This window comes from Phacochoerus africanus, chromosome 8 (assembly GCF_016906955.1).
Source record: "Phacochoerus africanus isolate WHEZ1 chromosome 8, ROS_Pafr_v1, whole genome shotgun sequence".
NCBI classification, from domain to species: domain Eukaryota; kingdom Metazoa; phylum Chordata; class Mammalia; order Artiodactyla; family Suidae; genus Phacochoerus; species Phacochoerus africanus.
Window position 1 is genome coordinate 14,516,162 of NC_062551.1, and position 23,961 is coordinate 14,540,122.

The window sequence follows — 23,961 nt, forward strand, 5'->3', positions numbered from 1 at the left end:
ATATCAAGAAGAAGTCCAATGATTCCACAGACAAAATGGTCAAGCTGATGGAAAAATACAAACTACCAATAGACATACAAAAAGATACTCAGCCTCGCTCATAATAAATGTTGCTGAAAACAATGAAATGCTGTTTTTTACCTACTACACTGACCATAAGAGAAAAGACTGCTAAAATCCACCACTGGTAAGGATGTGAGAAAGTGGGAGTTCTCATAAGATGTTGCTGGGCAGGTTAAGTCAGAAAAACCTTGGTCAATTCCACAGTCTCTACCCTGTACATCTGCCTCCTTTGCAATTTCTCTGCCTCTGAGTGAAAAATGAAGCTTTACTACAGCTTTGAAAACACATACAGTCTCAAAACGCTACTGTTTTAAAAAGTCTTCATAAAAAGAGAATGTGAAAGCCCATCAGAGGCCTGGGTAAAGGAAGGTACTTGGAGAACCGCCTTACCTGAAATCCACATGTTTGATATGGCTCATCCGGTTCAGCAGCCCCAGGTCTAGGACTTCCAGTCGATTTCCTGCCATCACCACTTTATCTAACATGGTAAGTTTCTCATACACCTCGGGAATTTGACTAAAGTTGTTGAAGGAAATTCCCAGGGAAGAAAGCTGTTGCAGATTTCCCAGTTCTTCAGGTAAAGCAGTCAGAAAGTTGCCATCAAGACAGAGGGTTTGAAGACTGTGAGAAAAAAACCAAAATGACTTTATGAAAGGTTTTAATTGGAATGGATTAGAACTAGAATTAGGGATTTTGACTTGTCATGAATTTATCATGAATCCGATAACGATAAAAAAGCCCCAAGTCTATCTAAAGAGACTTAATAAACTAATACAAGCATACAAATCAACCATACTCCAATTAAAATTAAATTTAAAAAAAGAGACTTAATAAGATGACTTATACATAAGCAACATGGATGGTCCCTCTGACATCAAAGGGGGATGTTAAGAGCCTCTGCTGTTAAAACTGAAGGACCAGTCACCACTGCAGGCAAGCTAACTGCTGCTGACTAGCATTCTCGTCATTCCATGATTTACTTCACTTCAAGAGCTCACAGAACTACCTTCATTCCAAATGCCAGATGAGTTCCTTACTCTGCAAATAAAGGAGAAGATGAATCTAGGAAAAAAAAGTCATACACTTACTTTAGCAGATTGCCAATCTGACTCGGCAGGTCGTGGAATCCGTTACAGGAAAGGTTGAGCTCGGTCAGGGTGGAAATCTCACATAACAACACGGGAAATAACCCAAGCTTATTATGGGACAAGTTCAGGCCCTTCAACTGAGAAAATCTAAAAAGCAAAGGCACAATGTACTATTGAATGAAAAGTGATCTATTTTAAAGGTCCATCAAAAGGTCTGCTCTGCAAATTAACTACTGAGCACTCAGTATGTGCCTAACAGCATGTGTGGCACAGACGCTAAGATGACTGACGGCCAGTCCAAGCTATGAAGGAAACCAGGCCGGGAGCTCTTCTCTCACATCTTTAAAAAGGCAAAATATCTCAAAAAGCTCACCGTGGTACAACTACTTTGTATCAAGTCATACTGACATGCTTCGAATCTTTTCCCTTACTGAATTTCTACACGCAAGATACAAAAGCCTAACAACATAATCAACTCATGGATACAGGAAAAGCTAACAAAACTGTCGGTCAAATCCCATTATAAGCAGCGTCTTATTTTGTAATGAAATTATGTTGGCTCAAAAGCCACTTGAGGAGTTCCCATCGTGGCGCAGTGGTTAACAAATCTGACTAGGAACCATGAGGTTGCGGGTTCTATCCCTGCCCTTGCTCAGTGGGTTAAGGATCTGGCATTGCCATGAGCTGTGGTGTAGGTCACAGACCCGGCTCAGATCCCCAGTTGCTGTGGCTCTGGTGTAGGCTGGTGGCTACAGCTCCGATTGGACCCCTAGCCTGGGAACCTCCATATGCCACGGAAGCGGCCCTAGAAAAGGCAAAAAGAAAAAAAAAAAAGGCACTTGAAATGAATGGGCCAATTAGAGCTTGAGGAGATGTAGGTGACATGGAGTTCTACTGGAATGTGATGATATGCAACATGAAACAGTCTCCCCCACCCCACCCCATGCCTCGACCATGGCATGAGGAAGTTCCTAGGCCAGGGATCAAATCTGCACATCAGTGACCTGAGCCACAGCAGTGACAATGCTGGATCCTTAACCTGCTGAGCCACCGGGGAACTCCACGAAATGGTCATTTTTAATGCTTCAATTTTTTTTTTTTTATTTTCCCACTGTACAGCAATTTTTTTTTTTGTAGAGGCTCAAGTATCCATAATATCTCACCCAGAAATAGTTATCATCATAAATTGCATCCATAGAAGTCACTCTGGTAGTTTTCTCAGGAGTATTGTGCTTCTCATTACACTAAGTTCAAGGTCGTAAGGTGTTCCCCACGATGATGACCTATAGCATATGCTTCTAGATTTGAATCCTTGGTACCTTCTCTAATGTTCCTCTTCCAAAATTTCAACGTTTGATTTCCAAATATCCTGACCTTGTGTACTGATTGTTCCTTTGGCTTGGCACCTTGACTTCAGAATTTCTAATCCAGCCCTCAAACCAGACTAAACCTATTTTCATAGCAACTCAGGGTTAGAAACCCTGAGAAACCCGGTTACTTAAGATTATAGCTTGTTTTTATTTTTAAATATCAATATTATTAAAATAATTATCTTGGAGTTCCTGTCGTGGCTCAGTGGTTAACGAATCCGACTAGGAACCATGAGGTTGCGGGTTCGATCCCTGGCCTTGCTCAGTGGATTAAGGATCCAGCGTTGCCATGAGCTGTGGTGTAGGTTGCAGATGTGGCTCAGATCTGGCGTTGCTATGGCTCTGGTGTAGGCCGGCAGCTACAGCTCCGATTAGACCACTAGCCTGGGAACCTCCATATGCCAAGGGAGTGGCCCTACAAAAGGCAAAAAAAAAGACAAAAAAAAAAATCTCATTGCTAAACATAGGCTTATATTTGAAAAACTCTGCAAAACAGGTAAGAGAAAAATCATATGCTCTCTTTGCATGTAAATCAATGAAATTAGAACACACCCTCACATCACGCACAAAAATAAACTCAAAATGGCCTAAAGACTAAAACATAAGACATGACACCACAGGAGTTCCCACTGTGGCCCAGTGGGTTAGGAACATGACATAATGCCCATGACGATGTGGGTTCAATCCCTGGCCTCACTCAGTGAGTTAAGGATCTGGCATTGCTGCAAGATGCAGTGTAGGTTGCAGATGCTGCTCAGATCCAGAGTTGCTGTGGCTGTGGCGTAGGCTGGCAGCTGCAGCTCTGATTTGACTTCCAGCCCAGGAACTTCCATATGCTGTGGGTGACGTCCTAAAAGAAAAAAAAAAAAAAAAAAAAGATGTAAGATATGGCACCATACAACTCCTAGAAAAGAACATAGATAAAACATTCTCTAACGTAAACCATACAACTGTCTTTTTTAGGTCAGTCTACCAAGGCAACAGAAATAAAAACAAAAATAAACAATTGGGACCTACTCAAACTTACAAGCTTTTACACAGCAAAGGAAATAATAAAACAAAAAGACAACCTACAGAATGGGAGAAAATAATTGCAAATGATGCAATCGACAGGGCTTAATCTCCAAAATATACAAACAACTCATACAACTCAACAACAAAAATATCAACAAAACACAACCCAAATGAAAAATGGGCAGAAGACTTAAGTAGACAGACATTTCTCCAAAGAAGACATACAGATGGTCAGTAGGCACATGAAAAGATGCTCAACAATGCTGGAGTTCCCATTGTGGCTCAGCAGTAATGAACCTGACTAGTATCCATGACATTGTAGGTTCGATCCCTGGCCCTGCTCAGTGGGTTAAGGATCTGGCATTGCCATGAGCTGTGGTGTAGGTCGCAGGTGCGGCCTGGATCCCACATTGCTGTGGTTGTGGTATAGGCCAGTAGCTGCAGCTCCAATTCAATCTATAGCCCTGGAACTTTCACATGCTGCAGGTGCAGCCCTTAAAAAAAAAAAAAAAAAAAGTTCAACATTGCTAATTATTAGAGAAATGCAAATCAAAACTACAATGAGGTACCCACCTCGCACCAGTCAGAATGGCCATTATTAATAAGTCTACAAAGAGCTGGGGAGGGTGTAGAGAAAAGGAAACCCTCCTACACTGTTGGTAGGAATGTAAATTGGTACAACCACTATGGAAAACAGTATGGAGGTTCCTCAGAAAGTTAAATAGAGAACTACCACATGATCCAGCAACTCCACTCCTGGGCATACATCTGGACAAAACTATAATTCAAAAAGATAATGCATCCCTATATTCATAGCAGCACTACCCCACAATAGCCAAGACATGGAAACAACCTAAATGTCCATCAACAGATGAATGGATTAAGATGTGGTACATATATACAATGGAATACTACTCAGCTATAAAAAGAATGAGGTAATGCCATTCACTGCAACATGGATGCAACCAGAGATCATCACACTAAGTGAAGGAAGTCAAAAAGAGAAAGACAAATACCACATCATATCACTTACATGCGGAATCTAAAATACGGCACAAATGAACCTACTTACAAAACAGAAACAAATTCATAGACATACAGAACAGTTTTGTGTTTGCCAAGGGAGGTGGTGGCGGGGAGTGGGATGGATGGGGAGTTTAGGGGTTAGTAGATCCAAACTATTACATTTAGAATGGATAAGCAACAAGGTCCCCCATACAGCACAGGGAACTGTACCCGATCTCCTGGAAGAGACCATGAGGGAAAATAATATTTTTAAAAAAGAATGAAAAAAATCATGCTTTCTGAAAATTATTCTAGAAGTACTAGTTATTAAGTATGTAAAATATTTCATTTTAATGTGCAGTTATCTTTTTAATCACGATGCAATTTGAACGCTTTTATTTCTAATTTCTCCCCTCCCCAAGAGAAACCCAATCACTTACACCATATATTTATTCACTTCCACCTATTTTCAAAGGGAGGAAGGAGGTGAAATGGGTGGAGGGCGGGAATGGGGAATATATTCTAACAAAGGAGATGGAAAAATATATGGGTCATTGTCCCTTAGAACTGAAATGGCTCCTTTATTAGAAGAGAGGTTTCACAGCTGACAAAGGCTTGAGAGTTGGCAGGAGCAGGTGCAAAAGAAAGATAAAAGCCCTATCCTAGGAGGGGAATTCTTGAAATTAGCCCTATTTCCTTTAAGTTATTTAAGTTTGAAACTTTTGATTCAAAAACTTCCCATATATGGAATCTCTCAATTTACTCTGGCTGCAGATCAAGCATCGCTGTCAAGGACTTATATAAAAAGATTATCCAGATCAAGGGCAGCTCAGTCTTGCCTCCATAACAGAACCTTTGCATCTAACGTCTCTTGTATGGAGGGGACAAAGGAAGAAGGAAGACTGTGTGAAGAAAAAAAATCTTACTTCCTTTTTTCAAACATATATATGATGGTAAGCACGTTCGCTTACAGGGATTGAGTACGACCGGTTTTAGTAACAAGTCAGTCTGGACACCTATGCCCCACATACTTGTAGAAAGTGTCAAGGCCTCCTGGTCTTTCTAATTGCATGAAGTTGTGTCGCAAGTTGAGGTAGGTGATATCTTGACTGTAGAAGAGATGCTCGGGAACCTCCTCAAGGCTGTGACACGAGAGGTCGACTGTACTGATGCGCTGGGACACCACCTGGACAAGGTCAAAGAGAAGAGCCATCTGAGCCAGCCCCGAACGTCCGTCACCCAGCGGAGGACAGAACGGCGTTTATAACAAAAAGGCGCCAATCAAAAAGATGGGAAAGAAAAGAAAGGTCCTGAAACCCAACCACCCGTTTAGAAGAATCAGATGATTTTTCACTTTTTCCTAACACCATAAGCTGCTTGAAAAACAGAGAGGTCTAAGCTGCAAAGTGTCTACAAGTAAAAGGTTAAAAAAAAAAAAAAAAAGCCCAATCATAAAGATGGACACTTCACACAGGAAGTAAAGTTAAGATGATTCCAGGAGTTCCCATTGTGGCTCAGTGGTTAATGAACCTGACTGGCAGCCATGAGGATGCAGGTTCGATCCCTGGCCTTGCTCAGTGGGTTCAGGATCTGATGTTGCCGTGAGCTGTGGTGTAGGTCACAGATGTGGCTTGGATCCCGCATTGCTGTGGCTCTGGCATAGGCCAGTGGCTACAGCTCCAACTAGACCCCTAGCCTGGGAACCTCCATATGCCGCGGATGCAGCCCTAAAAAGACAGAAAGAAAAAAAAAAAAAAAAAGATGATTCCAAAAAACTGCACAAAACTCGAGGAGGGAGTATGATACTGAAAAACACTGACCTTTTGCAGCCACATAAGTTCCGCTCCTTACTTGTACAGTTCCTTCATCTGTCATGAGGATAAAATTAAATAATCATGCACACAGCATGCTGCTTAGTGTGCAAAAGGTGCTGCAAAAATATTAATTTCTCTTTATAAGGGCAAAGAATGGACTGGCTATTTAAAATCAAAACTAATTTTATTCAGAGCAGCTTTTATTACCGCAAGTACAGAAAATTCAATAAAACCAAAACAGGGTTTATATTGCTGTAATAGTATGCCAATAAAACAGGGGCTGTGACAATGCATCTAAAACAAATAAAATATCACTGCAAAAGGCATACATGTTTTGAAGGCATGTCATTATAATGAAACTATCCTTTATGCAACTACCTAGCTTGATAAAGAAAAATGTGTTTAAATTCTGCAAAGTTGGCAAGAATAAGAGAACTTGGAAAATGCAATATAATTTAAGAGCACTTCATCTTTAAAGGCTAAGAAAGCAGAAATTATGCTGAAAAGCCTATTATCCTCAGCATACAGGAATAACAGTTTGTGACAGGATCACAGGTCAGGTCCCATCACTAAATTCCAACTTAAAGTGGTTCATCAAAGCTGTGCAAAATATATACACTAGCACTAGGCTGGGAATCACTGACCACTGTGGTTGAGGGACAGTCATATGCACCTCATTGTCCCTTTCTCTCTTTTTTTTTGGCCACACCCACGGCATATTCACAGGCCAAGGATGGAATCCGAGGTGCCACTGAGACCTACACCACAGCTGCTGCAATGCTGGATCCATAACCCACTATGCCACAGCAAAAACTCCTGAATCTCATTGTGTCTCATATCTTTCAGGCTGTACTTTCCTCACAAGATGGTATAAAGGTAAATGCACCCCAAAACACTTCTGAAAGCATTCTGTACTATGCAAATACAAATACTAAGTTAAGGACCTGGAGAACTCCATTTCATTCACTGTGTGCTCAGACCTAGCGTGATGTGCATAAGAATTATAATGCAGGGAGTTTCTGTCATGGCGCAGCAGAAACAAAGCCAACTAGTATCCATGAGGATGTGAGTTCAATCCCTGGCCTCACTCAGTGGGTTAGGAATCCAGCACTGGAGGGAGTTCCCGTCGTGGCTCAGTGGTTAACGAATCCGACTAGGAACCATGAGGTTGCGGGTTCGATCCCTGACCTTGCTCAGTGGGTTAAGGATCCAGCGTTGCCATGAGTTGTGGCACAGGTTGCAGGCATGGCTCGGATTCCACATTGCTGTGGCTGTGGCATAGGCCGCAGCTACAGCTCTGATTCGTCCCCTAGCCTGGGAACCTCCATATGCCACAGGTGCAGCCCTAAAAAGACAGAAAACAACAACAATGACAAAGAATCCATTATTGCTGTGAGCTGGGGTATAGGTCACAGATACAGCTCGGATCCCTTATTGCTGTGGCTGTGGTGCAGGCCAGCAGCTGTAGCTTCAATTCGACCCCTAGCCTGGGAACTTTCATATGCCCCAGGTGCAGCCCTAAAAAGAAAAAAAAAAAAAACCCCAGAAGAAGAAGCATTATAATTTGATTTCTTGGGAGTGAATTCAGTTTTAAAATATATTTCTGTTGGATTTCTCGGCTCTTATCTCCCTATCAGGAAGTCTGACAGCTTCTCACCTTGGATGCCTGCCGCTGCCATCTCTGGTACTCAGCCAGCGTCTCAAAGCTGACGTGATAGGTCTGAGCTTGGGCTCCAGCTGAGCTGAATGCAAGGGAGAACTGACGTCGCTTCACTTCTTCTACCTGGAGAAGGGGAGGGAAGAAAACATCCATTTTTAAAAATCCCAAACAAAAATGGAAGGACAATAACAAGACAAACAACTCAAATTTTTAAAGTCAGCAAAGGATCTGAATAGATATTCCTCCTAAGACAGAGGAACGGCCAGTAATCAGATGAAATGAGGTTTTACCTCATTAGTTATTAGATAAATGCAAGTCAAAAACCACAAGCTACCATGTCACATCCATTAGGACAGCTAAAATCAAAACCACAGATAAGTGTTGCATAAAAAGTATTAGCAGTGGTTAATGAATCTGACTAGGAACCATGAGGTTGCGGGTTCGATCCCTGGCCGCGCTCAGTGGGTTAAGGATCTGGTGTTGCCGTGAGCTGTGGTGTAGGTCACAGACGCGGCACAGATCCCCCATTGCTGTGGCTCTGGCGTAGGCCAGAGGCTACAGCTCCGATTGGACCCCTAGCCTGGGAACCTCCATATGCCGCGGGTGCGGCCCTAGAAAAGACAAAAAGACAAAAAAAAAAGTATTAGCAAAGATGCAGAGAAAATGGAACCCTTATACACTGCTGGTGGGAAGGTAAAATGGGACAGCCACTTTGGAAAACAGTCTGGCAGTTTCTCCAAAGGTTAAATATACAGTAACCGTGTGGCCCAGCAATGTCATTCCTACCCACATACCCAAGAAAACAGGCATCCACACAAAACCTGTATGTGAATTACAGCAGCGTTATTCATAACATCCGAGAGTGGAAATAATCTAAATGTTCAACAATGGGTAAACATATAGACTTTCATACAACGTAGTGCCCGCCTGCAATGGAATATTACTCATCCACAAACAGGAATAAAATACTGATATGCACAACACACATGAACCGTGAAAACCCTGTGCTAAGTGAAAGAAGCCAATCACAAAGAACCACACACTGTATGATTCCACTTATATGACATGTCCAGAATCAACAAATCTATAGAATGAGAAAGTAAATTCAGGGCGCCTGGAGAAGGAATGGGGAGATGATGGCTCAGCAGTGCAGGATTTCTTTTCAGGATCATGAAAATATTCTAAAACTGACTGTGGTGACTGTTACACAACTTTGAATATACTAAAAGCCAATGAGTTGTACATTTAAATGGGTTAATTATAACTATGAATTAAATCTCAATAAAGCTGTTTAGAAAAAAACCCAAAGCAATACTTATTTAACAGGTATACTGAAGGAGTAGGACTCATGGGCTATAATCTTAACTATATTTATTTATTACACTTTAAGTCACAAATTAGCCTCGGTGTGGTCATCAAATATCTGTTGAATGAGTAAGTTTTACTGTTGTGGGTGCTGAGAACATATAGCAGGGGCAAAAACAACAAACGCTCTGCCTTCGATGGAGGGTACTTTTGAGAGGGACCAACACTAACACAAAACGGGTGACATGATCTAGCACAACATGATAAAATACAGAAGGAGTCATGTGAAGAAAAATAAAGCAGGGTACGGGCTTGGAAGGGTACAGGGGTGGGTGGTCTGAGGTGTGAACAGGGCAGTCAAGGACAGAGTCACTGAGGGTAGGGACCCCATGGGGCTTCAGGAGCAAGATGTGGGCATGCCCAGCTTAGCAAGTACAAGTCCCTGTTTCAGAACAGGAGAGTCTGCAGGCCCACATGATAAAAGCCAAGCTTTCTACTTCAAAGGTAAGGCTGCTCCCTCCTTTCCTCCACCAGTGGGCTACACCAGAGGTAGCTGCCTGCCTGCAAGGGGTGCCCTGGCTGCTTTGTGGACTCACCTCCTCCCTTACTTACTAGGTGCTGAGCTAGAAGCCATTTCTGACCCCCTGCAGCGTTGGAGTGGGACAGCAGAGATGCCAGCCCAAAGGTTCTCAGGAGACCGGCAAGGTCAGAACTTGACTTCACCCTCTCTGGGTCCTCTGCAGGGTTCTTTGGATACCCCACGTGCCAATCCAACCAGTGATGCCCTCTCCCCTAGTGGGGCTAACACATGCTACTCCAGCAGCTGACCACTCCCTCCTGAGACCTGAAGAAATCTGGAGGTCCAATGACAGCCCGTCCTCCAGCGCAGCCTGTTTGCCCCTCCACGTGGCCCCGCCAGACTTGTTCTAAGAGAATCCACCCATCCATCCAACACCTCCTGCTGTCTCTCCACCCATCTGGGTTACACAGTGACAAGCCCAAGGAGTTCACCATGATCCCAACACGAGTTAAACTCTTTGCTCTGTCACCTAACCAGCTGGTGGCCTATCTCTTGTCCTGTAGACTTCCTGGTCAGAAGGCAGGACACCAGTCCACGATGTCCCCCTTACTGCAGGGGACCTATTCAAGGCTCTCTGGAGTCCTGTTGAAACCTCTTTCACTAGGCCTGAGTAAAGAGGCAAAAAATCTCCCCATTCCCATTGTAGGGAATCACAGCGCATCAACTGTCTTCAAGAAGCCAAGCTGAAGAGCTCTGATTAGGATGAAGCCTTTTTAGTTATGGAACCACTTAGGTCTCTGACATCTCCCTCTGCTATATCACAGCTACTGAATCTTGGCGACTCCGCTGGAACCTTCCAAGTTATTACATTCATAAATCATTAGATTTCGGGTGCCAAGTAAAGACTGAACCAAATGGCAGAAACACAAAATACAGAAAAAAAGAAACATCCAATAAAATTAAATAATATTCAAAACATTCAATGGTGGTCCTTACAACATGGTCATTTTTCATTAGTAATAAATCGCTGCATTTCAATGACTATGTGTCAAAATAAAGGATCTTGGAGTTCCCGTCGTGGCGCAGAGGAAACGAATCTGACTAGGAACCATGAGGTTGCAGGTTCGATCCCTGGCCTCGCTTGGTGGGTTGAGGATCTGGTGCGGCCATGAGCTGTTGTGTAGGTGGCAGATGCGGCTCGGATCTGGTATTGCTGTGGCTGTGGTGTAGGCCAGTGGCTACAACTCTGATTAGACCCCTAGCCTGGGAACCTCCATATGCTGCGGGTGTGACCCTAAAGAAGACAAACAATAAATAAATAAACAGAATAAAGGATCTTGTTGAAGAATAGATATTAATTGCTTTAGAACAATCCTTGCTTTTAAATATTTTACTATGGGATGTTTGACACAGAAAAAAAACAAATACTGTCAAATACTGAAAAAGGTTTGTAAATCTCCCACTAGAAGTTAATTTGTCAACTCCTGAGTAATTATTACAAGTTTTGTATTATGTATGTTGAGACTACATTGTAATAAATGTACAATTTCAGAATTATTAAATATTCACCATGAAACGTTCCCTTCATCATTTTGTGGCAAGCCTCTCTCTCCCTATTAATACTTTTGCACATTAAAGTTTTTAGGGGGAGGCAAGTTTTATTATAGTGCAATTTACATAAAATTTGTGAATTTTTTTTCCCTTTTTTCAACTGCCCCACGGCATATGGAGTTCCCAGGCCAGGGATCAGATCCGAGCTGCAGGTGCGACCTATGCCATAGCTGCAGCAATGCGGGATGCTTTAACCTGCTGTGCTGGTCCGGGAATTGAACATATGTCCTGGCAATATAGACACCACCAGTCCTATTGTGCCACAGTGGGAACTCCACACGTATTATTTTTTTTTAATTCACAAATTCTAAGTGAATGATTTGGTGGGTTTTTATAAATGAACAGAGCTGTACACTACACTCTATCACTGCAGTTGTTTGTCTTTTTCTTTTAAATTTTTTTATTATAGTTGATTTACAATGTTCTGTCAATTTCTGCTACACAGCAAAGTGACCCAGTTACGCATATATATGCATTCTTTTTCTCATGGTATCCTCCAGCATGTTCCACCACAAGTGATGAGATACAATTGCCCATGCTCTACGGTAGGGACCTCACTGCTTATCCGCTCCAAATGTAACAGTTTGCATCTACTAACCGCAAACTCCCGGTCCATCCCACTCCCTCCCCTGTCTTTTTCTGCATTTGAAATAAATGGAATCATGCAATAAGCAGACATGTTTTCTTTCACTTAAAATAAGGCTTCTGAGACCCAGTCTTGCTCTTGGGTGTATCCGCAGCTCATTCCTCTTGACTGCTTGGGAGCATCCCACTGCTTGGATACAGCACATCTCCTTAGCGAGTCACCAATCAGGGAAGATCTGAGCTGCTTCCAGTTTGGGGCAAATATAAACAAAGCTACTAGGAACATTCACTTACACTTTTTGTAAAGATTTGTGTTCACGTCTCAATATCGAGGAGAACTGCTGGGTCATTTGATCAGCATATGTTTATCTTTGTAAGAAACAATAAAACTGTTTCCCACCAATGAAGAATGATTGTTCCAGCTGCTCCCCACCTTTGCAAAACTTGTTATTTATCAGTCTTTTGACAGGTTACTTGTCTATCACCGAGATGTAAAAGTCCTATGTTGCAAACACACTGTTCTACGTTTTATATGACGTTAATATAATCACACCAATTTTCTTTTGGTTGCTATTTGACCAGTGTCAATTTTCTATCATTTCACATTTAGCCTTGTAAACTTTAGGTGTGTCTCCTATAAACAGTAAACAGTAGGATTTTAAATAATAAAGTGACAAATCACAATTATTGTGATTACTGATATATCAGGATTTATTTCTGTCACTAAAATTTGTGGTAACTTGCCATGCTAATTTATGTTGCTCCTTTTTCTCAATCCTTTTCTTGCCTTCTCTTAGCAACACAGAATATTTTTAATAGTCTCCCTTCCCCTCTACATAGTTACACTTAAATTCACACTTGACAGTTTTTCTAACAAACCCTAACACTGTGTTTCTTTCCTCTTCTCCCAGGACCGCATCACACCTCCTTTATTGAACACACTATCGCATCTCCAATACCGTTCAGAGGAGTTTGAGCTTCAGTAGTTTAAATTTGTATTTCAAATATAAAGCATTTTAAACCTTTCTACAATCAACATTAAACCATATTTTATCAGTGTCTACACTCATCGGCTATTCTTTATCTCATCCCTTTCCTGCGAATGTACTTTCCTTTGCTGTCACTGTCTTCTTCTTCTTCCTCTTCTTTTGGAGGGGTGTCATTTTTCAGACATACATCCTTTAGGAGTTCTTTCAGTGAGGATACGCCAGCTCATTAGTCTTTATGTGTCTGAAAAGGTCCTACTTTTGCCATGAGTCTTGTGAAATAATTTGGCTGACAAAAATACAGGTTGACATTTATTTTCTTTCAACAATTCTGCAAATAGTCTTCAACATGCATTGTTGGTGTAAAGAAAGCTGTTAATAGTGTCAATTCTTTGTAGGTAATCTTTTCTCTCTGGAAGCTTCTGTGATTTTCTCCTTGGTCTTCTGCAATGTGTCTACATATAGATTTATTTTTATTAATCCTGCTCAGGATCCAGTGTTCTTTCAATCGGAACACTCATGTCTGCCTTTATTTCTAGAAAAATCTCAATCGTGATTTCTTCGGATATTGCTTATCCGTTCTCCTCTCTTCTCCTCTCTGGAACTGCCATTAGATGTATGTATACCAGAGGCTCCCTGGGGCTCCTTTATACATTTTATCTGCGAAATTCTTCAGTGTGTCAGTTAATTACATTCAGCGGTAGGACACTGGACCTCCTGAGGAGTCTGTGATGTAAATAAACTTGGTTTATGCTTAAATTAGCCTGAGTGGGTTTCTTTCATTTAAACCTAAGAATGCAAAAACTTTGTGATATAATCTTTAATAATGCTCATGCTGGCTCCTGTGAAAAGATGTGAAAAAGCTCTGAAAAACACATGTGATATTTTTTGAATTAAGATGATCAAAGGAAGAATAATTCACCTCTGTGAGTCTTACCTTGCCCCCAACCAGAGGCAAAATGTGCATCTTTCCAGTCTGACAGTCCTTCACGGAGGAAACGATGAGGCAGGTGCCACAGAGAACAACCAGGCGCTCAGCCCACTTATGCAGCTGGGTCTTTCCTTTGCGTACGTTATAGATGCCAGACAGGAGGATTCGATCCAGATGATCCATCTGGCATGGTTTTTCTGCAGAGAAAACAGTATTTCAGAAGCCGCCATTAAAGTAGTATCAGAATACTGAAAGGGAAAAAAGAAAGTATTACATGTCAACATTCAACGACCCTAATGTAGGTTTAAGTAACCAGGCAATAGAAGTATTGCAAAATAAGATCTCAGTCCTAAAATGTTATTCATTCCTGAAGTTAATCACAGGCACATTGTGAATTTGGGTCTAGAGAGCAACATGTTATTTTGGATGCCATTGGTACCCCTCCCAACAGCTATATTTGCCATGTAGACAGAGAAAGGCAGGACTTGGGAGTCAGACAGTCAACCCTGAGTTTTGACTCTTGATTCTGCCACTTACTTTGTTTCCTCGAACTACATAATCTCACTGACCTTGACTTTCCTCATTTATAGTCTGGATCATAATACTACCTATCTTCAGAGGGTTCTTATAAAAAATTAAGACAATGAATGTAAAGTACTAATCATAGTTTTAGATACCAAAAAAGTATGGAATAATTGGTGTGCTTAGTCTACTCTACAAGGAAGAAATTCATAACCAGTTCTGTACACAACCCTCCATCCTTCTGCTCTTTGTAAGTAAATCCTTACATCTGACATTTCAATCAACTATCCCAGTCATGAATGCAGAAACTGATATGTGCACGCAGAAGCTTCTGTTTTTTGCTATCCTTTCAAAATCCTAACATGACAGAGATACTGTGAACAAACCAGAGGATTATGACAGAAGATATGTTCTTGATTAAGGCACTACTAAAAACAGACAGTAACTCTACACAGCAATGACCAAGAGCAGCAACAGCATGAGCTTGTACAAAGAGCAATAAACTGGGAACTGAGAAAACTAGCATGTACTCAATATTATTTATTACATAATAGATGATGGAACCCTGGGCATCACTTTGCCTTTTAACCACATCTCCAATATAAAAAAATGAGGAAATGGGAGTTCCCACTGTGGTGCAACAGGACTGGGGCTGTCTCTGGAGCTCCAGGACACAAGTTCAACCCTCTGCATGGCACAGTGGGTTAGGATCCAGTGATTTCACAGCTGCGGCATGAGTTTGTAAATGTAGCTTGGATCTGATCCCTGGCCCAGGAACTCCATGTGCCACAGGGTGGTTAAAAAAAAAAAAAAAAAAAAGCTGAAGTTCCTGTGTGACACAGTGGGATAAGTGTCGGTGTTGCTGCAGCTGTGGTGCAGATCACCACTGCAGCGTGGATCTGATCCCTGACTGAAGAACTTTCATTGGCTGTGGGTGCGGCCAAAAAAAAAAAAAAAAAATGAGGAAATGGGCTAGCTTACGTCAATGTTTTCAAACTTTGTATGTTAACGCCACATGAATGGGAGGGCCATATCTCCTTTTATGGCAGTCCAATCGGTTCATCTATGCTCTAAATTCCACCCTCCGTGGGAAGGTTGGTTCTTTGGTTCTTCTTTCTTCTCACTCCTCAACTCCACCCTCCCTACTGTTTCTCTCAAGGCTACACCAGCACTCAAGTATTCTCCCATTCCCTCTCGTCTCTGCTGTAGAATTCCTTTAGTTCAGGGACTCCCCAGTTGCTAGGTGCCCAAGAATTCTCTGAGAATTACTTTCAAACGCAGACTACCAAGACCCGCCCGCAAGTATCCCAAGTAAGTTAAACACAGATGGCCCGCAAGCCACGTTTTGAGAAACTTCATAAGTTTACTCCTTTGAGGCTCTTTTATCATCTGTGCTTCTGTATTAGCTATCTCGGTTACCTCACCTTTTAATTACTCAATTTACTTCAATCTGGCTCCCACCTCCCCCAAACTACACTGTTCATATGTAGATAATGGCCTTCTGATTTCCATCTCCTACCCTAATCTCACCTTAGTTCAGAGCTCATATACTCAACTGCCTGCTAGACATGTCCAAGAGACGTCCCTGTGCACCTCGAATTTATAGATGCAGAGACTCACAGACATAGGAGACAAACATAAAGTTACCAAATGGGAAAGGAGGGAGGGATAAATTTGGAATTTGGGATGAACAGATAAAAACTACTATATGTAAAATAAACAATAACACTATATAAAATAAACAAGTTATATATACAGTATACATGTATAACTGAATCATGTATACCAAAACATTGTATATCAACTATACTTCAATTAAAAAATGAAATTTTCAAAACATTTGAAAGATTAAAAAAATTTTAATTTTTGTACACCAAAACATTGTATATCAACTATACCAAAACATTGTATATCAACTATAACATTGTACACCAAAACATTGTACACCAAAACATTGTATATCAACATTGTACACCAAAACATTGTATATCAACTATACTTCAATTAAAAAATGAAATTTTCAAAACATTTGAAAGATTAAAAAAATTTTTTAAAGATTCAAAACCAGTATCAGACTGGAAAGAAAAACTAACTTTTTGAAAATCATATGATCTTGTATACAGAAAACCCTAAGTAAGCCACATTTTTAAAAAAGACTATTATAACTAATAAATGAATTAAGCAAGGTTACAGGATACAAGATTTTTTTAAAAATCGATTTTATTTCTATGGACTAGGAATAAACAATTCAAAAGTGAAATTAGGAAAGCAACTGCATTTACAAAACTATAAAAAAGAGGGAGTTCCCGTCGTGGCACAGTGGTTAATGAATCCGACTAGGAACCATGAGCTTGCGGGTTCGGTCCCTGCCCTTGCTCAGTGGGTTAACGATCCGGCGTTGCCGTGAGCTGTGGTGCAGGTCGCAGACTCGGCTTGGATCCCATGTTGCTGTGGCTCTGGCGTAGGCTGACGGCTACAGCTCAGATTTGACCCCTAGCCTGGGAACATCCATATGCCGCAGAAACAGCCCAAGAAAATGGCAAAAAGACAAAAAAAAATAAAATAAAAAAAAAAGCTATAAAAAAGAATAGTGCAAAACTTGCATACTGAAAACTCTAAAACAGAGTTAAACAAGAAATTAAAGACATAAATGAATGGAAAGACATCTGGTGTTCATGGTTTGAAAGATTTAATAGATGGCAAAACTCCACAAGTCGATGTACAGACTCAACACAATCCCTATCAAAATTCTAGCTAACATCATGGCAGAAATTGACAAACCGATACAAAAATTCACATAGAATGGAATGGACTCAGAACAGCCAAAACAATCTTGAAAAAGCAAAACAAAACTGGAGGATGCATATTTTCCAATTTCAAGACTTACTACAAAGTAAGGAGCTAGCATATAATGTACAGTTCTAACACAAGGACAGACATAGAAAAATGGAATAGAATTGAGAGTTCACAAATAAATGCCTACTTTACAAACAACTGATTTTGACAAGGGTGCCAAGATAATTCAATGAAGAAAGAATACTCACGTCAACAAATGGTGCTGGGAATTCTGGATATCCACATGCTAAAGAATGAAACTGAATTCCTAACGGCACACCATATGCAAAAATTAATTCAAAATGAATCACAGACCTAAATGTAAGAATTAAAACTCTTCAGAGTAACACAGGAAGAAATCTTGTAACTTAGATTAAGCAAAGGTTTCTTAGACATTGACATAAAAAGCACAAGCAACCAAAAGGAAAATACAGATAAACTGGATTTAAAATATAAAAAAGTGTTATGCTTCAACAGACACCATCAAGAAAGTAAAAAAAAAAGGAGTTCCCTGTTTGCTCAATGGGTTAAGGATCCAGTGTTGTCACTGCTGTGGCTCAAGTCACAGCTGTGGCTCGGTATTGATCCCTGGCCTGGGAACTTCTGTATGTTGCAGGTACAGCCACAATTTTTTTAAAAAGGAAAGTGAAAGAGGACTCATGACACAGCAGAGAATATGTGCAAATCATATATCTAATATGAGACCTGTATCCAGAATAAATAAAGAACTGTTACAAATCAGCAATAAAAAGACAAAAATACCCATTTTAAAAAAATGGGCAGAGTTCCCATCATGGCTCAGGGGAAACGAACCTGACTAGCATCCATGCAGACTCAGGTTTGATCCCTGGCCTTGCTCAGTGGGTTAAGGATCCGGCATTACCATGACCTATGGTGCAGGTCACAGATGCAGCTGGGATCCAGCATTGCTATAGCTGTGGCATAGGCCAGTAGCTATAGCTCCAATTCAACCCCTAGCCTAGGAACCTCCATAGGCTGTAGTGTGGCCCTAAAAAGACAAAAAAAAAAAAAGCCAAAGTATTTGAATCAGTATTTCCCCAAATATATACAAAAGACCAACAAGCACATGAAAAGATGTTCAACCTCATTAGTTATTAGATAAATGTAAATCAAAACCATGAGATACCAGATTGTACCCACTAGGATGATTATGATCAAAAAAGACAAAAAATAAGTGTTGGCAATAACGTAAAGAAAATAGAATCTTCTTGGCTGATGGGATTATGAAATGGTGCAACCTCTTTGGAAATCAGTCTGATGGTTCCTTAAAATTTAAACACAGAGTCCCCATATGACCCAGCAATGTCATTCCCACATCTATATCCGAGAGAACTGAAGGCATACGTCCACACAAAAACTTGTACATGGAGGTTCAGAGATAAATCGTTCATAATAGCAAAAAGTGGGAACAACCCAAATGTCCATCAATTAATAAGTGTATAAACAAAACGCAGTCTATGCATACAGTGGACTCTTATTCAGTCATCAAGAAATGAAGTGCTGATGCATCCTACAAAATGGATGAACCTTGAAAATATTATGCTGAGTAAGAAGCCAGCCACAGAAAGCCAAGCATGTGATTCCATTTATATGAATTGTTCAGAACAGGTAAATCTATAAAGACAGAATGTAGATTCATGGTTATCAAGTGCTGTCGGAGTGAGGAATGATCCGCTAATGGATAGGGGGTCTCATTTTTCAGTGATAAAAATGTTCTAAATTTGGAGAGTGGTGGAGTTCCCGTCGTGGTGCATCGGAAACAAATCCGACTAGGAACCATGAGGTTGTGGGTTCCATCCCTGGCCTCGCTCAGTGGGTTAAGGATTCCAGTGTTGCTTGAACTGCGGTATAGGTCGCAGATGTGACTCAGATCTGGCATGGCTGTGGCTGTAGCCTAGGCCAACAACCCCAGCTCTGATTAGACCCCTAGCCTGGGTACCTTACCTCCATGTGATACGGGTGTGGCCCTAAAACACAAAAGACCAAAATAATAATAATAATAATAATAATAATAATAATAAATTAAATTGGAGAGTGGTGATAGTTGTACAACTCTCTCAAAATACCAAAATCACTGAATTGGACACTTTTAAAGGCTGAATTTTATGGTATGTAAATTATATCTCAATAAAGCTGTATTCTTTCTTTTTAAATCTCATCATTTTCCCAAACTTGCTATTGCTTTTATATTTACCATTCTGGCTAACTGCGTCATCTACGACAAAACTAGCTAAGTTAAATAAAAGTGGGACTTCATTACAGCTTATCATGGTTCCAATTTGTCTAACAGTCTCTTTTAAAGTTTTCATGAAACAGATGTTAAATCAATCCACATATAATTCTTCGAGTCTCTTTTTTCTTGGCCTAATTTCTTTATATTTCATTACAGAGAAAACCCCTAAATCTATCCATCACCACTCACAGAAAGGCACATTCGGTTTGACTGGGGTGAGGGGGAGGATAAGTTATTTATACATGAAATAACATGCTGTTTTCTAGATATTCAATGTGCCTCAAGTCTCTGATCTTCTGAAAGTGGTAAAAAAAAAAAAAAAAGAGAGGCATCGAGAGGGGGAAAAAAAAGACAGAATGAGGAAATTCTGAGAAGTATCTGGAATGTCTAACAGCTCTAATTGAAAAATAGATTTACAGGAGTTCCCGCTGCGGCACAGCAGAAATGAATCAGACTAGGAACCATAAGGTTTCAGGTTTGATCCTTGGCCTCGCTCAGCGGGTTAAGGATCCAGCGTTGCCGTGAGCTGTGGTATAGGTCACAGATGTGGCTCGGATCTGGTGTTGCTGTGGCTCTGGCAGAGGCCAGCGGGTACAGCTCCAATTCAACCCCTAGCCTGGGAATCTCTATACGCTGCAGGTGTGGCCCTAAAAAGATAAAAAGACCAAAAAAAAAAAAAGATTTAGGGGAGTTCCCATCGTGGCTCAGCGGAAATGAATTCGACTAGGGACCATGAGGTTGGGGGTTCAATCCCTGGTCTCGATCAGTGGGTTAAGGATCTGGTGTTGCCATGAGCTGTGGTGTAGGTCACAGACGTGGCTTGGATCCTGCATTGCTATGGCTCTGGTGTAGGCTGGTGGCTACAGCTCAGATTCAAACCCTGGCCTGGGAACTGCCATATGCCTCAGGTACGGCCCTAAAAAGCAAAAGAAAAAAAAAGAAAAAAGAAAGAAATAGATTTACAATCTCAAAAGCCAAGATTCTAACTGGAAAAGTAGGGATAATTTTAATTTCCTTATATGTTTGTACTTTGAAATGTTCTATAAAGAAAACAGATTGCTTTTATAATCTACAAAGTTTCTAAAAAAAGAATCAAGAACAACCTTGTAGCAATGAGTATTTTTATTACCCACAGTATAATCCCTAAATATCATTCTTCATTAAAATGAACCAAGAGTCCTTAGAAAAATAATCTATTCCCAGTCTGAGTCAGAAAAGGAAAAGATCAACTCAGGACATCTTATGGTACGAGAACTTAATGGAAAATCCAGAATGCTATCAAAGACTACTGGGGTCACGCTGGAAGGACACAGAAGCCAACCTGAAGGAGCCCCCACAAGCTGAGAGGGGACAAACCGAGCATCAGCAAGAAAAATGGACATAATGAACTGAAACAAATACATACTCAAGCTTGTGAGATCACGATGATACTCAAAACAAAGAGAAATAAGAAATGAAGTCACAGAGATTGTGAACATAAACTGGAAGGCAAAGCAATATAGCTTCTAGAAGTAATAAAGGGGAAGATGGTTAAGTTGGACTATATTAAAATGAAGTAATTCTTTTAATCAAAATATACCATGAAGGTTCTTGTTTTGGGAGTTCCTGTTGTGGCTCAGCCGTAACGAATCTGACTAGTATCCATGAGGATGCGGGTTTGATCCCTGACCTTGCTCAGTGGGTTGCCATGAGCTGTGGTTTAGGTTGCAGACTCGGCTGGGCTCCCACGTTGCTGTGACTGTGGTGTAGGCTGGCAGCTGCAGCCAATTCGTTCCCTAGCCTGGGAGCCTCCATGTGCCGTGGGTGTGGCCCTAAGAAAATAAAAATTACAAAAAAAAAAAGAAAGAAAGAAAAAGGTTCTGGTTCTGAGTAAGACAGAGAAAGCACACTTCACCCTGTCTCTCCCACTGAATCACCTACAACACCTGGACAGAATGCCTGGAGCAGCTATGAGAACGCCAAAAAGGAAGGAACAGCAGGCAGACTGGGAAAGAACAATTCCAAATACCACCCAATGAGTGGTGAGTTTACCATTTTCTCCTTTTCTGATACCCCCCAGCCGGGACTTGAGAAAGCCCAAAACTCAGAAGTGGGCACACGTGTGGACAAGACTCTAGAAGAAGCCCTCAAGTTCTGTCTTGCGGGGTAGAGAAAGGGTCTCTCAGGACCAGAGAGAGAAGGTGCTTGTTTTCCCTGTTTTTTTCTCCCCCCTTCCCTTCACTTTCTCAGGCTCCAGCTCCAGTCCCCCAGGGCAGCTGCAAGGGTGGGGGACACAGGTGTCCGGAACCCTGAGGAGCTGAGCTTTCCTCTCTGACTGGAAGGTCTGCAGTCCCAGGAGAGTAGGGTAAAACCTGACACATTTGCTGTCTCTTCCCACTGCTGTGCCCTGGAGTGTGGGCACCCTTGTGGCAAGTGCCCAACAGGGCTGGTTAAATAAAGCCCCAGGACACTGAGACCAGGAAGGAGCTCAGGAAAATGACCCCTAAAGTGGTCCATGAACTTCTGGGCTCACCCCTGAGGTCCGCAGGTGTGGATGTGATCCCAAACAGCAGGCCCCAAACCTGGAACATTAGTAAGGGATAGAACCAGATAAACCAGGACCAGACTAAAACAGGAAACCTCAGAACAAATTTCAGACTGACAACAGGTCCCCCATGCAACACAGAAACACATCTGCTATTCACACTATGTCAGTCCAAAACCTTGAGAAGCAGTGGTGCTAAGCAATTCCACCATCTGGTTTGTGACCCGGAACAAATCTTATATTTTTAGGGCTTAGTTTCCAACTTGAAGACCAAGGAGTTGGACTAAATCTCTAGTCCTTCCCACTTCTCACATTTTATGGATTCCTCTCATTCCTCTAAACTCTTTCTCCATCAACTATATGGTGGAACAGCTTAGAAGTTAATGGGATGAGATTTAGAAGCAGACTTTTCTGCTTCCTAGCTAGGCTATTTTATTGGGGCAAGTTAAAACCTCTCTGGAGTAACTGTATCTACCTCTAAAGTTGGGAGGAGTAAATGAGGAAAGATATGCAGAGGGCTCGACACCTTAGGATGTGCTGAGTCAGAGTCAGCTTTGCCTCTTAGATTCTTTTCCTCAACTCCCCTTTTCTTCCTTTTTAATTTTTTTTTTTTTTTTGGTCTTTTTAGGGCCATACCTGAGGCATATGGGGGTTCCCAGGCTACACGTTGAATCGGAGCTGTAGCTGCTGGCCTAAACCACAGCCACAGCAATACCAGATCCAAGCCACGTCTGAGACCTACCCCATAGCTCAAGGCAAAGCCAGATCCTTAACTCACTGAGTGAGGCCAGGGACTGAACCTGTGTCCTCATGGTTGCTAGTCAGATTCGTTTCCACTGAGCCACAACACGAACTCTTTTTTTTTTGTTTTTTTTGTTCTGTTTTCTTTTTTGGCTGCCCCACGGCAAATGGAGTGCCCAGGCAAGGGATCAGAACCTACACAGCTGCAGCAACACTGGGTCCTTAACCCACTGTGCCAGACTGGGGATTGGACCTGTGTCCTGGTGCTACAGAGATGCCACCAATCCCGCAGATTCTAATGCACCACAGCAGGAACTCCTTCAACTCCCCTTTCCAATCAACCACCAACACTTACTGATTATTCCCTCAAAAAGTCTCTCACATGAATGATTCCTTCCCATTCCCTAGTTCAGATCCCTGCAAATTCATGCCTGAATTATTACCCACTCTGGTGCCAGATTCATCTTTCTCTGGACCACTTGGATCCCATCACTTCCTGCTGCCATCTGCCAAATGAAGACTAAACTCCTGATACTGGACTCAAGGCCCAGAACAATCTGGATGCCGATAATCTGTGATTCACAGAACATGCAATGAAATTCCGAATCTCCCACCTCTGTCCTTCTTTTCTTTTTTTTTTTCTTTTCTTTTCTTTGTTTTTTTTTTTTCTTTTTGGGGCCATACCCACAGCACATGGAGATTCCCAGGCTAGGGGTCTAATCGGAGCTACAGCTGCAGGCCTACGCCAGAGCCACAGCAACACCAGATCTGAGCCGCATTTTCGACCTACACCACAGCTCGTGGCAACGCTGGATCCTTAACCCTCTGAGCAAGGCCAGGGATCAAACCCTCGACCTCATGGTTCCTAGTCAGATTCGTTAACCACTGCGCCACGACAGGAACTGCTCCTTTTCCTTTCTGATTATTAAAATTCTGTCAATTTTTCAAGAACCAACTCAAACACTACTTCTTCAGAAAGACTTCCCTGAGTCTAGAAATCTCCCTGATTTTCCAGAGAAAAAAAGTGATAGGGGCCTCCCTTTCAACTATCAAAATCCATCATAAAAAATTCTGCTGATATCAGCATAAGACAAAGAGATCAATATAAGAAGACAGTATCTAAAAATAGACCC

The 23,961-nt window shown here is 41.5% G+C and overlaps 1 protein-coding gene across 1 annotated transcript in view; it reads right to left on the bottom strand.

Moving 5' to 3' along the window:
• PHLPP2 (PH domain and leucine rich repeat protein phosphatase 2) overlaps positions 1–23,961 on the bottom strand; it is a 79,680-nt gene that overhangs the window by 28,204 nt on the left and 27,515 nt on the right. The window contains exons 4-8 of the mRNA XM_047789785.1: positions 13,959–14,149; positions 8,012–8,137; positions 5,572–5,726; positions 1,152–1,298; positions 454–684 (exon numbers count right to left, since the gene is read on the bottom strand). Coding sequence (XP_047645741.1) covers positions 454–684; positions 1,152–1,298; positions 5,572–5,726; positions 8,012–8,137; positions 13,959–14,149 — 850 coding nt within the window. The remainder of the gene's footprint in view (positions 1–453; positions 685–1,151; positions 1,299–5,571; positions 5,727–8,011; positions 8,138–13,958; positions 14,150–23,961) is intronic.